At 39.5% G+C, this 16,498-nt stretch overlaps 1 protein-coding gene across 2 annotated transcripts in view; it reads right to left on the reverse strand.

Annotated features, from left to right (window-relative positions):
* LOC309648744 (UPF0547 protein C16orf87 homolog) overlaps positions 1-15,503 on the reverse strand; it is a 32,125-nt gene extending 16,622 nt beyond the window's left edge. Inside the window, exons 1-2 of one of the 2 annotated variants that reach the window (XR_014256774.1) lie at positions 13,576-15,503; positions 7,782-7,878 (exon numbers count right to left, since the gene is read on the reverse strand). Coding sequence is in view for 1 of the 2 variants with exons in the window: in XM_082437733.1 (XP_082293859.1) it covers positions 7,782-7,878; positions 13,576-13,641 (163 nt within the window). In the remaining variant the exon portion in view is untranslated. The remainder of the gene's footprint in view (positions 1-7,781; positions 7,879-13,575) is intronic. The other variant, XM_082437733.1, reaches the window with a different exon arrangement.
* Positions 15,504-16,498: the final 995 nt, after the last annotated feature.

The raw sequence follows: 16,498 nt of genomic DNA on the forward strand, positions 1-16,498 counted from the left end.
AATAAATATAAAAATAAATAAAATAAATAAATAAATAAAACCTTTAAAAAAAAAAAAAACAGTGTAGGATATTCATGCAAGTTATCTACACTGATAAACCAAGACCTTCATTTATAAATATCAACAGGCAATTAAGGATTACCAGCTATTTGAAGAAAATAAAAAGTGTGAGAGAGAGAAGGAGCAAGATAAAACATGAGGAACAGGGAGTTCCCTAGTGGCCTAGTGGTTAGGATTCTGGGCTTTCACTGCCGTGGCCCGGGTTAAATCCCTGGTCAAGGCCAAAAACAAAACAAAAACAAAAACATGAGGAACACAGGTAGTTCAGGAAAACAAAAAAATCTTCAAACATTTCAAAGCATACCTTCAGAGAGTATTATATCATTAAGATTTTTCTGCAGAAATAGAAAACTCCATCCTAAAATCATATGGAATCTCAATGGACCCCAAACAGACAAAACAATCTTGGAAAAGAACAGAGAATCACACTTCTTGATTTCAAAACTTTTCTAACAAAACTACAGTAATCAAAAAAATGTAGTACTGCCTTACCAGAGACATACAGACCAATAGAATAAAATAGCCCAGAAATAAATCCTCGAATATATGGTCAAATGATTTTCAATAACAGTAGCCATGAAAAAACAGTACTTTCAACAAGTGGTAATTGGGAAAACTGGATATCCACAGGCAAAAAAATGAAACTGGACCCTTATCTTATACCATATACAACAGCGGTCCCCAACCTTTTTGGTACTAGGGACTGGTTTCCTGGAAGCCAATATTTCCCCCCCCCCCGGGGGGGGGAAGGGGCAGGGCAGGGCAGGGGGTACGGTTCAGGAGGTAATGCGAGCGATGGAGAGAGGCAGAAGAAGCTTTGCTCGCTCGCCCACCACTCACCTCCTACTTTGCAGTCCGGTTCCTAACAGGCCGCGGACTGGTAGCGGTCCGCGGCCCGGGGATTGGGGACCCCGATATACAAGAATTAACTCAAAATGGATTGAAGATCTAAATATAACAACTAAAACTATAAAATGCTTAGGGAAAAACTTCAAGACAGTGGATTTGTCAATGATTTCTTGGATATGACACCAAAAGTACCAGCAATGAAAGAAAAAATAGACAACTTGGATTTCATCAAAATTAAAAACTTCTGTATGTCAAAGGACACTATCAACAGAGTAGAAAGGCAACTCATGGAATGGAAGAAAATATTTGCAAAAATATATCAGATAAGGGATTAACGTCCAGAATAAAAAGAACTTCCACAATTCAACAACAACAAAAAATGGACAAAGAACTTGAACAGACATTTCTCCAAAGATAGACAAATGGCCAATAAACACATGAAAAGATGTTCAACATCACTACTCATTAGGGAAATGCAAATTAAAATCACAACAAGACACCACTTCATACCCATTAGTATGGCTATTATGAAAAGCACATAAAATAACAAGTGTTGATGAGGATGTAGAGAAATTGGAATCGTTGTGCATTGCTGGTGGTAATGAAAAATAGTGCAAACAATATGGCGACTCCTCAGGAAATTAAACAGAATTACTATCTGACTCAGCATTTCCCCTTCTGGGTATATATTCAAAAGAAATGAAAGCAGGGAACTGAACAGATATTTGTACACCCATGTTCACAGCAGCATTTTTCACAATAGCCAAAAGGTGAAAGCAACTCAAGTGTCCATCAATGCATGAACAAAATGTAGTAAGTACATACAATCGAATATTATTCAGGAAGGAAATTCTGACACGTCACAGCGTGGATGAAGGCATTATACTAAGTGAAACCCGACACAAAAAGACAAATATTGCATGACTACACTTATACAAGGTAACTACAGTAGTCAAATTCAAGTTCACAGGCACAGAAAGAATAGTAGTGGCCTGGGGCGTGATGGGGGCGGGGAGTAGGAGGAAAATGGGGAGTTATTGTTTTATGTGTATGGAGTTTCAGTTTGGGAAGATGAAAAGAGTTCTGGAAATAGACAGTGGTGATGATTAAGCACATGATATGAATGTACTTAATGCCACTGAACCGTACAACTTAAAATGATTAAAATACAAAATTTTGGGACTTCCTTGGTGGCGCAGTGGTTAAGAATCCGCCTGCCAATGCAGGCGACGCGGGTTTGAGCCCTGGTCTGTGCTCTGAGACACGCCTAGAGCCTGTGCTCTGCAACAAGAGAAGCCACCGCAATGAGAAGCCGACACACCACAATGAAGAGTAGCCCCCGCTCACTGCAACTAGAGAAAGCCCATGCACAGCTACAAAGACCCAACACAGCCAAATAAGTAAATAAATAAATAAATAAAATTAATTTAAAAAAGAAAAAGTAGGGGACTTCCCTGGCGGCCCAGTGGTTAAGACTTCACCTTCCAAAGCAGGGGGTGCAGGTTCGATCCCTGGTCAGGGAGCTAAGATCCCACATGCCTCGTGGCCAAAAAACCAAAATACAAAACAGAAGCAATATTGTAACAAATTCAAGACTTTAAAAATGGTCCACATCAAAATATCTTTAAAAAAAAAAAAAAAAGTAGGATTATCCTTATAGTACAATGGAAAGAAATTTTAGCATGACAGCTGTGCAGCAGACCTAAAATCAGTCTTGATTAGAAGAAATCAGAGGAGTCTATGAAAAAATGTCTTTTAAAGATGAATATAGATACCATTATATAAACTATATGATTAAGAACTTTAAAAAAAGGCACAGAGATGAAGGTATGTATTTTTTCATCAAAAGGCAAAATAAAAACTATGTTCCATATATGAATGTACAGCAATTTTAAGTGATTAGCATGTAAGGAACAATGTTTTCTGAAATAACAAAACCGAATCTTCACTGTCAAGTAATTCAGAGTTGAGGATCACTTACTACTGATTAATGTTCAATCATTTTGGGTTTCTAAAAGGTACTGGTGATAATCATTTCTCCATTTTTCTTCCTTAACTACAAAAGTGAGTATGTCATTTATAGACTTTGCTTATTTATCAGCCTTTCCCTGTTAGAGAATAATTTAAAAATTATGTTTAATATTTTTATCCCTTTTTCCTTCCCCCAATAAAAAATGGAATTTATTTAATTTTGCTATTTATTTGACAAAGCTTAACCCAAAGCGTATACTCACTGAGAAATTAACAGTTAAATACTAATAAGCTATTCAAAATTCTTACCATTTTAAATCTTTTTCTTATCTTTAGAGGAAGTCTTTTATAAACTAGTATCTCAGTTAGATTTTCAGTTTACTTTTTCTTTACAGTTTTTATAATTAAAAATTTTTAAAGGTATATCCATTGTTATTAAATACAAAATAGCACCCTTGATGCCACTAAACCACCCAGAACACCCATTTGGAAAACCAAATTTAAAGATTTGGAACAAACTGAGTTTGTTCTCACCAAAAACTGCTTCTGTCAGTATTTGGTGACTGACCAAATATCTGAATAGATTACTACTACAGTACTGAAGGTTTAGGCCACAGTACAGATACTTTCAATTTTAGGAAATACAGTATTTCCTTTAATTTCTTTTTTTTAAAATTTCTTCAAATTGACAGATGAAGACTCAACCTCAAGGCTACTTTTTAAACTCTCAGTCAACCATTCAATTTAGAAATGAAATCCTACATGAACAACATAGCCAATTTTAAAAAATTTATCTCCATTTAATATTGACCCCCTAAAAAGGATAAAAGAAACAATACTACATTCCTAACGCATTTAGAAAGGTATCAAAGAATAATTAATTGCCTTGAGGTTCTATGCACTTGTACAAAACACCGAGCATTAATACAGCTTTATTTGTAACACTCATCTTTTCCTCTCACCGAAATTAATATATTTTTACAATTTAAAATTAATTTCCATAATAGAGTTTATTTATCTATATTTTCAGCTAGCAAAGTTCTATATTGTTCTAGTGTCCCACCTCCCTATTTTCATGTATGTTATGAAGATATAAAGATGATTAGTGTATTTGCAAAATGTGAGTTTTCAACATTTCAAATCTAGATAAATCTATGACTTAACAGATTATTTTCCTCCTGCATGTCACACAAAGTTACAATAATTAAATAAGGGGTTTCAACCCACTGAAATTTCAAATAATCTTTTATAGCTTTGATTTTAAGATAAGTGCAATCTGAGCTTTAAAGATGTTTCTTTTTTGTTTTAAATGTTTAATTATGCAAATAAAAGTCTTCCTTGGGGACTTCCCTGGTGGTGCAGTGGTTAAGAATCCGCCTGCCAATGCAGGGGACACGGGTTCGAGCCCTGGTCCGGGAAGATCCCATGTGCCATGGAGCAACTAAGCCCATGCGCCACAACTACTGAGCCTGCACTCTAGGGCCTGCATGCTGCAACTACTGAGCCTGCATGCCGCAACTACTGAGCCTACATGCCACAACTACTGAAGCCCGCGCGCCTAGAGCCCATGTTCCGCAACGAGAAGCCACCGCAATGAGAAGTCCGCGCACTGCAACGAAGAGTAGCTCCCGCTCGCTGCAACTAGACAAAGGTCGTGTGCAGCAACGAAGACCCAATGCAGCCAGAAAAAATTAAAAAAAAGAAATTTAATTGTAAAAATTAGTATTTATTGAGTACCTATAACATACCAAGCTTTCTTTATGTTAGACATTTTCATATGCACTTCATCTACACTTCAATCCTCTAAGGTTGGTACTATAAATCTACATAAACACAAGTAAACAGCAGCTGCCCCTGGAGGTTAATTAACCTGTTAGAGAGTGACCAAACTGGAATCTGAATCTGAAGCCAGATCTTCCATATAATATATAACAACATATAGTACACGTCTGTACTATACCAAACTGATTTCCAGGCTTTGAGTACTCTTAATCCTTCTTAAAACCCTTTCTTCCTTTGGTTCTACAGCACAGTCTATCCCTGATATTTCTCTGTCCTTTCTATTCTTTGTTTCTTTTGCTGGTTCTTCTTCCTCCGCCCTAGGATTTCTAGGCTTCAATGTTTCATCTTCACTTCAAGGTCTCAAGTCTACTCTTATTAAACAACAGAACCTTAAGAAACTCCAAACGTAAAATAATAATGAACTGCTTCTCACTCATCACACTGACTTATGTAACACCACTCTCTGTTGGCTGTTCTCCTGCGGCTGACATTTCTTCTCAGTTGACATGACCTCCCTACCCACTTCTACCCTTAAAGTTCAGTCCCTGAACCTGCTTCCTCTTCCTACCCTACAGACTCTATAGAACTAGCTCATCCACTTCCATGATATCAACAACCATGATGATTCAAAACCTTTCTCTCCGGCTGAGGCTATTCCCTGAGCTTCAGACTGTATGTCCAACTGGGGAAAAAAAAAAAAATCCACACGGATGATATTTCACAACTATATCCAAACATAGTTTCTTCATCTTTCCCTCAAAACTTGTCTTCCCTTTTATCTTCCCTTTCTAACCAGTAAAATCCATCAGAAATCTGGGAGTCATTCTAAAGTCTTCCCTCTCCTTCAAATGATTCTAAATTCTTAACACTTGTAGCATCTGTTCCTTTTCTCTGTCCTCATTTACATTTCTTCCTTACCTCATTTCTCACCTGAATTGTTGGTATATAGAAGGGTCTCAAAAATATTTGTTGAGTGAAAAACTAATAAACACAATTGTCCCACTAATAGCATGGACCATGTCTTATTCATTTTGGAGCCTCGGAACTGAGTTGACATGCCACCCCAGCAAACCTACTGAATGAATCATTCCTAGGTTCCCATACCCAAATCACACTCTTAGGAAACAAGAACCAGGAATTGATTTTTAACAGTTCTCTGGATGACTCCTATATAACCAATCCAGCAACAGCCTTTAAGAACTAATGAATTAATAGTAAGTCCATTACCATGTTGAAAGGGAGCAAACTCAGAGGCAGAAATGGAATTAAAACTGCTTTTCTCCCATCTCTCCACAGACCTAGGATAAACAGACCTCTCACAGACATAAATATAAGTAATTCTTGAATCACCTCCTACTATAACCATTCTTTGCCTAACTCGGCATCCTCACTCAGTTAACATACTGCAAAAGCTCACTTCCACCTTGTAACCCCACAAACTATTCTCTAGACAGAAGTCAGAATGATCTTTCTAAAAGGCAAATCAGAGCATGCCACCCTCCCCTCACCTCATCGCACATCCCAGGGATAGTTTCTCCTCACACCGTAAGAATAAAAACCAAAATCTTACTCTAGTTTACAAAGCCTTAAATAAATAATCTGGTCCCTGCTTATCCCTCTGGCCTCATATCGAACATTCTCCTGGTTTTACTGTCTACACTGCAACCATTCTGGCCTTTTTGTTCCTAAAATATACCAAACTTTTAACAACCTTAAAATTTTTGCATTTGCTATTTCATCTGTCAAGAATGGTCTTCTTCCTGATCTTATCATGGCTACTACCCCCCTGTTCCTATTCAGCCTCAGCCTAAAATGTCACCTCTCAGAGAAGCTTCCAACCACTCAATCAAAATTAGCCTTCCAGTCACACACCTCAGCACTCTATTTTAATTTCTTACAAGGCGTTTATTCACAAGTTGATATTCTCCCTGTTTATCTGTTCTCTATTTCCTGCCCACAAGAATGCATTAAGCTCCATGACAGCAGTGAACCTGCCTTGATAGTAAATTCATTCATTACTTTAGGCCCATGGCTTAGAACAGTGCCTAGCATACAGCAGGTGCTCATATATACACTTGCAATCAATCTATTCTTATTTGGGGATCATGAACATACAAAGTTCTGACTTTATCAAAGAACAAATAACAAAATTTCATTTTTTAATAAATATATCTGCTCAACAAATCCAATTTGTTTATATTAATGGGAAGGTAAAATTCAAGCAAAAAATTTTTTAGATATTCTATATCAGAGAATTACAAAAAATAACCAATGTATCTAAAAATTATATTCACACCAAAATCAGGTTATATTTTTTCAGTCACCAGTTTAAAAAAAAAAAAAACCTACTTTAAAGTTGTTACACATTGTACCAGCACTATGAGAGGAAAAACCAAAATGTCCATCAAGCAGTAAACAGATAAACAAATTGTGGCATATCCACACAAAGAATACTATTAAGCAATAAAAAGGAATTAATTCTTATTGATATACACAACAATATGGCCGAATCTTAAATTATGCTCAGTGAAAGAAGTCAGGCAATAAAGATTACATACTGTATGATTCCACCTGTATAATGTAAAGTTCTAAAATAGTGACAGAAAGCAGATCGGTGGTTATCTGGGGGAGTGGGAAACAAGATGGAAAGATTACAAAGGGGAACTAGAAAGCTTATGGGAATGATGGACATGTTCATTATCTTGACTGTGGTGACTGATTGGTGTAAACACATGACAAAACTTATCAAACATACACTTTAAATATGTACAATTTATTGGAAGTCAATTATACCTTTAGTAAACATTTAAAATTTTTTTAAAAACATCAGATTAGGTCACTCCCTTGCTTAAAACCCTTCAATGGCTCTCCATCCTCCAAAAATAAAAAATAGAAAATTTGTTACAAGCTTTATCAGCATTACAAGGGAGTTAACATTTAAATAGAATGAACGGCATACTAATGTCATAAGCTGATTTCCAATAGCTAATAAAAACCGTACACATACTTCAATAGACTTTAATTGTTAACTTCAACAAAAATTGAACAGTAAATTCACAAAAATTAATTTTAAATTTCTACATCAAAAAGCTAAAAATGTGGTAAACTCTTACAATTACCTGTAGAAGATGGTGATTTTTCTGGGTGTTTTGCATTTAAAAGTTTTCTGCTAATAAATATGTAACCACAGGGACATGATTTACATGCAACAGGAACCTGTAGACAAAAAAAAGAAGCAATTTATTATTACTATTTTTCTGTTCTTAAACTTCTCAGTGTTTATGTACTCTCCTAAACTGAATGATAAATTACTTGAAGTAGGAATCATGGATTTATTTAAACCCCACCTCCTGACAACAAATTATGAGATGGGTATTGTGTCCTCTAAATCTTCACATTCTACTAACGCACTACAATAACCATGAATGTAGCAAATGCATGATAAACATGTGCTGATGTGAGTGAACAACAGAAAACCACAATAGGGTCAGAGCCAAGGAAAATATATGGGAAAAAAAGGTAGTATTTCCTAAAATATTAGTTTGAAAGCAGTTTATATAGAATAAATTGGAAAGGGGGGCATGATTGGGAAATCATTAAAGTAATCCCAGCATAACATTATGAGGGCCCCACTGGAATAGTGAGAATGGAAATGGAGAGAAGGTAGATCTACAAGACATTTCAAAAGGGTAAAGAACTGAAAACAATCCAGGTTCCAACATGAGCGGGTAAGATGCCGATTACTACCAATAGAAAAAAAAAAAAGTTTACAACAACCAGTTTGAGGGGCAAAAGTGTTGTACAAACAAAAGAGAATGTGGGACAAAGCAGGAGTTAAGACCTAGTATCTTACAGTCTCAGCTCCAGGAAAGACATCGGATAAAACACAAGCTCTTCAGGCTTCTGTTTATAAATCTGTAAACTATTTTTACAAGTGTCTCCTTTCTCCATTTCAAGTCTGTCAATATTTTTCTAAAGCCAAATGTTAGGGACTTCCCTGGTGGCACAGTGGTTAAGAATCCGCCTGCCAATGCAGAGGGCATGGGTTTGAGCCCTGGTCTGGGAAGATCCCACATGCCATGGAGCAACTAAGCCCATGCGCCACAACTACTGAGCTTGTGCTCTAGAGCCCACAAGCCACAACTACTGAGCCCGTGTGCCACAACTACTGAAGCCCCAGCACCTAAAGCCCGTGCTCTGCAACAAGAGAAGCCACCGCAATGAGAAGCTCGCGCACCGCAATGAAGAGTAGCCCCTGCTCACAGCAGCTAGAGAAAGCCCGCGTGCAGCAACGAAGACCCAACACAGCCAAAAATAAATAATAAATAAATAAATTTATAAAGCCAAATGTTATTGAAAATCATTGAAAAAAGCTTTAGCTTTCCCTCCACAATTGTTCCACTAATATTAATCTTAATGATCCTTGGACTCAGGGCACATTCACTGAAAACCAGAAATTAACCTCAACAAAAAGTACTCACAGAATAGTAATTACAATTCCCTTTGTAAGATAAGTTCCATTTGCCCACTGTTCTGCTTATGTAAAAGTTTAATCACTACTATAAAGCTTTCATCCATTTATGTAGAGAATGCCTCATGTTCTAGAATATAAATATGTGATCTAAATAAGCTAAATCAGAATTTTGGCAGAGTTCCTTTTCTTTGCATAAAAATACTGAACAAAGAATTCTAGTTTGTATTTATGAAAAATAACAATGAATCTATAAAAATAATCAAACTCCAGGTATGTCTAACAGCTTGCTTTATCAAGAATGTAATGAGATTCTTCCAAACCACGACAGAAAATGTAATGTTACATTTCTTAATAGTGTAAAATCTGCCTAAAATAGGTATGTTTTGTCATTTTAAAAATTTCACATCTTCAGAGAAACCAAGCTCAAAGGTACTGACTCATTTCCTTTATACTTAAACACATCATTTACGGCATCCACGGCAGTATAAATTGTTTTAAGTTAATGCTACCAAAAAAAACACAGAACGTGATGTTCTTATTCAACATACCCTTTGCTACTCAACAACCATTTTATTTCAGCTATTGAAACTCAACAAATTGAAATTTAATTGTCTTATACACAAAAAAATTATATCAACCCATGTCCAGAATTAACAGAGTGCTACAGTTAGATGAGAAATGTACATTCGGCTTTGGGATGACTAATTCAATTGACAGGCTGATCTACATCCCTTAATGAAAGTGTCTTATGCTCAAGGAACATTCATGCGCCTGAGCTAAGTCACCCTAAGGTCCTTTTGAAAATGTAAAGTTCCTTCCCCTCACAACAACCCTGAAAAAAACCCAACTAACCACCACCACAATACAGATCATGTAAAAAGAATTATTAAATGAGGTAGACAACTTCAGTTATATTAATCTCTTTAAATTATTGTATAATTTGGATTTTAAACAAACACCTAAACTTCCATGAAATTTCAGTTGTAATGCCAAAGACAACAGTAATGAAAGTTCTAATGCTATACTTTCAGGATTTTAAAATGCAAGAAAAAAAATTTGAAGTGTTGTTTACTGATGGCTTGTGAATCAATTTATTCCTTGAAAAATAGGTATTGAGATTGTAGGCATGTTTTACAAGTAAGACAGGCTTAAAAAACAACTGCAAAAAACAAAATCCTGACCCTATATTGTTTCACTGACTTTAAAAAGCTCAAAAATAACCACATTACAGAGAATCCATCTATACTCTTTGTTGCTAAGAGCATCAAAGTTACGTACAGCAGACATATTTGCTAAATGTCACATAAAATTTCCTAACATTCTTTCCTAAAAGGGGGGAAAAGCTGATGTAATAAAGAAAAAAAAAAAAAAAAGCAAAAACAGAAACATACACCAGAGATCCCAGAAAAATAAGAATCCTGACTACTACTACACTCAAAATGGCTCAGTAACTTGAGTTAGTGGATGTGAAACCCGTTGAAAATGAAAAGTATTGTGGTTTAGATGTTTCAGAACTATATTTTCAAATGGGGGAATGTAAAAGGGGATGTAATAAAGCAACTGAAAATCTAGGTCTTTCTTGTTTGCTGATCTCTGTACCTGTTTTTAAACTTACACACACATATACAGAACTTATGTAAATCTACTCAACTGAGGCAATCTCAAACTTTAAAGATTTTATATTTATGTTTATAAACTATATCTAAATTCTAATTTAATATTCATCAGGCAACTCAGAATAACAGCAGTATTCTAAAGCTTTTTTTAAAAATGGCTTTCTGGATTATAATTTTTTTCTCATTTATAAGAAACCTGTACTTTCCAATAACTAGAAAACTAAAATTAACCTATTATTTTCTTCAACTGAGTTACTTTGAGTAAAAGATAAACCGCTTTTAAGAATCACCAAAAGTTTGAATTAGTCACCACGTATGTTATCTTCTCTTAAGTATTTAGAATGAAGAACACTACAAATCCACATTTTAAATTATGTTGTTGTAGCCTGTTATGGAATGAATTGTGTCCCCACCCCCCAAAAACACCCCAGCAACAAATTCGTATGTTGAAGCCCCAACCCCCCAACGTGATAGTATTATTTGGAGATGAGATAATTAGGTTTAGATGAGGTCATGAGGGTGGAGTCCTCACGATGGCATTAGTGTCCTTGGAAGAGACACCAGAAAGCTCTCTTTTCTGCCAGGATCTTGGGACTTCCAGCCTCCAGAACTGTGACAAAATAAATTACTGTTGTTTGAGCCACCCAATCTATGGTATTTTGTTATGGCAGCTGCAGTGGAGGTTGTGTGTGTAACAACAAAACAGAATGTGATATTTCCAAATAAAATGCTGATCACGTTTTGTTGAATAGTTACAGGGACTCCTACAAGTTTATTATCCTTTCCTCTTTTTTTAACGAGGATATTAAAAACAGGTTATTTCCCCCAAAAGGTTACTGTATGCCAAATATAACAAGGTCAGAATTTGCAATAACTGATGCCCTACAGAAACTGGAATGCATAATGCATACCATGTAAACCTTATACTTCTGCACAATTAAACGGAACAAACAGAAATGATTTAAATATTGAAATAATCTTCGACAAGGAGACTTAAATAGAAAAGTCCAACTTTTTCAGAATTTAACAAATTTAGTTTAATGGTAAGAATGGAAATTTAGGACTTCTCTGGTGGCGCAGTGGTTAAGAACCCGCCTGCCAATTCAGTGGACACAGGTTCGAGCCCTGGTCTGGGAAGATCCCACATGCCGCGGAGCAACTAAGCCCGCGCACCACAACTACTGAGCCTGCGCTCTAGAGCTCGCGAGCCACAACTACTGAAGCCCGCGCGCCACAACTACTGAAGCCCTCGCGCCACAACTACTGAAGTCCTCGCGCCTAGAGCCCGTGCTCCACAACAAGGGAAGCCACCGCAATAAGAAGCCCGTGCACCGCAACGACGAGTAGTCCCCGCTGGTCGCAACTACTCGGAAAGCCCACGAGCAACAACAAAGACCCAACGCAAACAAAAATTAAAAAAAAAAAAGAAAGGAAATTTAACTCTGTTTTGGAAAACATGACTAAATTGTTTTTAGAATGCATACTCAATAAACTCATACAATCAATAAACCGTAATTCTCCTCTGATCAGCATATCTATCATTGCCCATAAAAGATACTGAATAAAACATGTAACATTTTCTGTTAAAAGATTTGATCAACCTTTAAGCTTGCTCCTTAAAGTATGCACTAAAATCAGCTTATTAAAAAAGTCTTCAGCCATTTCAAATTACTCCTGATTTAAAAAAAAAAAAAAAAAGGAAAGAAAGAAAAAGGGGGAAGAGGTAATCATTTTTTAAAAATTCTCTCAGTGGAAAAGAAATAAACACACCCAGATCTGCATGTTGGCGTGAAATAGGGCCCTAACTAATGCTTTTAACTGAGAGAGTCTTAACTCATTAGATTATAAGGTTTAGAGGAACTTGTATCATTCTAGTAAAAAATGAGGCATCCTTAAACTAAAATGGTAAGATGAGATTTTTTTTAAATTACAGCTATGACATCATTAATTCTGTGTAGAAAGCAGTCATTGAAAATTCATAAAACCACATATATATTTTTTAGAAGATCTGGAAGCAGAAAATGCCAAATTTTTAACAGTGGATACCGCGGCGGGTAGGGGGAAGTGAGGAGCGCTCAGAAAGGAAGGGCTTCAATGGGGGCGTTATTCAATAACGTTCCATTTAAAACAATGTACAGAAAGGATTCACGATTATTTACGTCAAAAATATAATAACTATATTTAAGAGAAAAAAATCTCCATATTTCGCCAAAACTTAAAACTATTACACTGCGGGCCTTTCTGTCACATTTAAGCATCCGCCCAGGTCGCGGGGGGACAGTTTTGGGGGTCCACCGTACACATCTGAAACGGGAACAAAGCAACCCTGCCTGGCAGAAGGCGGATTTCGGAGCCAGGAGCCCGGACTCGGAGTCGGCACATCGGGCATTCTCTTCGGGGTAGGAGGGGGCTGAGGGACCGAACTCGTCCACTTGGACTGCTGCCCCACACTCCTGCCGCTGTCACCGGAGCCGGACAGGCGATTCGGGGAGGGTCCGGACAGGGCGCCCCGTCAGCTCACGATAAACCCACGCCCCCTCTCACGCGGCTGGCCACAGGGCAAGATACTCGCCCGTCTGACCGCCGCCAGGTGGGCACCGGCCGGGCCGCGGCCCCGGGCGCCTCCCCCGCAACCCCTCGGCTCTACCCGGCCGGTTCCGGGCTCCCATCGTGGCCAGAGCTCGAGGGCCGGCCCACACACTCAGCCGCTGGGACCCCGGCGAGGCGGCCTCTCCACAGCCAACGGCCGCCGGCAACGGACGCCCGCCCGCGCGCACCCGCCCCACTGGCCCGTGTGCCCGGTGCCCGGCCCCCGGCGCCCACCTGTTGGTCGCACTCGGGGCATGATTTGGTGGCCATCTTCACTTTCTTGGCTCGAGTTGCAGACATGCTCCTCTCTGGCGGCAGCAGCGGCGGCGGCGGTGGCGGCGGCGGTGGCGGTGGCGGCCCGGGCTCCGCCCCTCGTACTTCAGCAGCCCAACCTCCGCCCGTTGATCCCCGCTGGCCAGAGTGAGGCTCTGAAAAGTGCGCGCGCGCGCGTGCGCGAGCTCGCGCGGAGCCTGCGTGCCGAGGGGGCGGGGCGCGGCGTGCGCCGGTTCCGAGGGACCGCGGAACACGCCCCCACCCACACCGCTCTGGTCCTCTAGGGCATACCGACTCTCACGAGAGGAGACCGACTGGATCGTCCGGCGGGACGATGGACACGCCCTCTCTGGGCCAGACGAACGGCGTGAAGGCGTGGTTTGGCCGGAACTCGGCAGTAACGGGCGTCGGGCTCGACCAACGAATGCACAGATGGGGCGGGTCGTGGTGCTGAGCCCGCCCCCTCCCCCAGAGGAAGGAGAACGTGAGAGTGAAAAAGGCGGTGGGGGGTAAAGCGCTTGACACAGATCCTACCGTTTGATAAACTTCAGTAAATGTTAGCGAGTCTAATCATTGAGGAATTGTAATAGACATCTGATGAATCTGCTATATGCCAACCCTGGACTCGGTTCTGCGAGGTATAAAATTCGTTAAGTCAAATATATATTGAGGGCCAATTCTGCCAGACAAATGTGAATACTAGGAGGTGCCTGCCCTCAAACACGTAGTCTAGAAGTGTAGACGGCCCAACATTCGAATGTTGTTGGAAAGAATAAGTCGGTTGACTAGAGTGTTATATCAAAATTTAAAATTCACCTCGACTTTGATCTTGTAATCCCATACCTAAGAGTTTGGAAAGATATTCTCCATGTGCTCAAATGGATTTGTGCAAAAATGTTGCACTTCGCAGCACTGCTTGTCAAAGCAAAATCAGAAACAGCCCATGTGTCCATCAACAAATTGCTTAAGCAAATTAAGTTATGCATACAACGAAATGTCATTGCAGTTCTTCAAAAGAATGATAGTTCTGTATGTAAAGTGATATAATGATCTCCAAAATAGTATTAACTGGAAAAACATAGTACACCTTGTTTAAGACTGTGCAAAAATAATATGAAAATATATTTATTTATGCTTGCATATACATTAAGAAACTGGAAATAGGAACTGGAGGGCAGGAAGAGGAGGGAGACATATTCCATATCCTATTGTATTATTTGAATTTTCTACTAGGTTAACCTAATATGACCCCCCACCCCCGCAAAAGGGAAAAGGATTTGTACACAGCTAATGAGGTCACCTGACCCACTGTTGAGGGTGTTGGTGGTCCTAGAAGGCTTTCTAGAAGAGTCATCTCCAAAACTGAATCCCTAAGTAAGTCAGGTGGAGTTGCCCAATCAAAGGTGAGAACTCACCAGGCAGATGAGACAGTGTAAGCAAAGGCAGAGAGGTCAGCAGTTTAGCAGTTGGGAGCACACCAAGTGCAAGGCAGAGTTAAAGCTGGAGATGTGGGTCATATCCAGCTATGCAGGCAGGGTCTTTGCTACCATGGGAAGGAGTTTGGACTTCATACTGAGTTCAATGGGGCAGTAAGGGTTTTAAGTTGGGGAGTAACAGGATTGTATTTGAAGTTGATAATGATTGGGCCAGAAAAATACCTCAGGTTTTAGACCTGAGGTATGGGGAGAGGATGGACAATAAAGAGAGGGGCGGAATTTTAAAAATATGAAGGCCAGGGCTTCCCTGGTGGCGCAGTGGTTGAGAGTCTGCCTGCCAATGCAGGGGACACGGGTTCGAGCCCTGGTCTGGGAAGATCCCACATGCCGCGGAGCAACTAGGCCCGTGAGCCACAACTACTGAGCCTGTGCGTCTGGAGCCTGTGCTCCGCAACGAAAGGCCGCGACAGTGAGTGGCCCCCGCTTGCCGCAACCAGAGAAAGCCCTCGCACAGAAACGAAGACCCAACACAGCCAAAAATTAAAAAATAAATTAAAAAAAAAATATGAAGGCCATAATATTAGCAAAACTTAAGGAGCTATTTTGCTGGGGGAGAGTGGTGGTCATGGACATTGTCAGGATGACTCTGAAGTTTCTAATGCAAAGAAATGGAGGAATAGAAGTAGCAGAGGAAGATAGTACCTCAGTTTTCCCTGGAGAATGGTGTAGGGCATGAATCGGGAACCCAGGCCCTGCAATCCTGGCCCTGAGGAGTTTTCTGAAAATTTCATTTGACTGGGTCCTTTTTATGGAAATCTCCCCAAAAGGGCACTTGGCTGGTGTGGGTGTTAAGGAAGAGGTCTTCATCTCTGTGGGGCTTTTGAAGTGCTTTACATGGCAGGCACTGACAGCTGTCTGATGCAAACTCCATCCAGGTCCCCCCTTCTCGCTAGCCATCTTCTAAGTAGGAGTGGGTCATGTGGTGTTATCTCTGGCCAATAAGATGTAAACCAAAGTCTGCTGAGTGAGATTTTTGGAAAGGCTCTGAGTTCCTGATAAAAATGAAGCGATTCGTGTCCGAAAAAACCTCTTTGTCCTTTGCCTTTCACACTTTTCTTACCGTCTGGAGCATGAATATGAGGCCCTAGAGGTAAAGCAGCCATCTTATGACAATGAGACAATGAGGTGTTGTATTAGTTATCTATCATTTCATAACAAATTACCCCCCAAATTAGCGGCTTAAAACAGATGTGATTCTGCAGTCTCATCTGAATGCTCAACTATGGGGAGATCCACTTCTAAGTTCATTCATTTGATTGTTGGCGGCCACAGTCCCTCATCACATGGGCTCTTCACAGACGTGCCTCGAAACATGGCAACTGGCTTCCCCTAGAATGAGTGATCCGAGAAAGAATGACAGAGGCCACATTCTTTTTATAACTTAATCT

Source organism: Balaenoptera physalus (assembly GCF_965194825.1).
Source record: "Balaenoptera physalus genome assembly, chromosome: 19".
Lineage (NCBI taxonomy): Eukaryota > Metazoa > Chordata > Mammalia > Artiodactyla > Balaenopteridae > Balaenoptera > Balaenoptera physalus.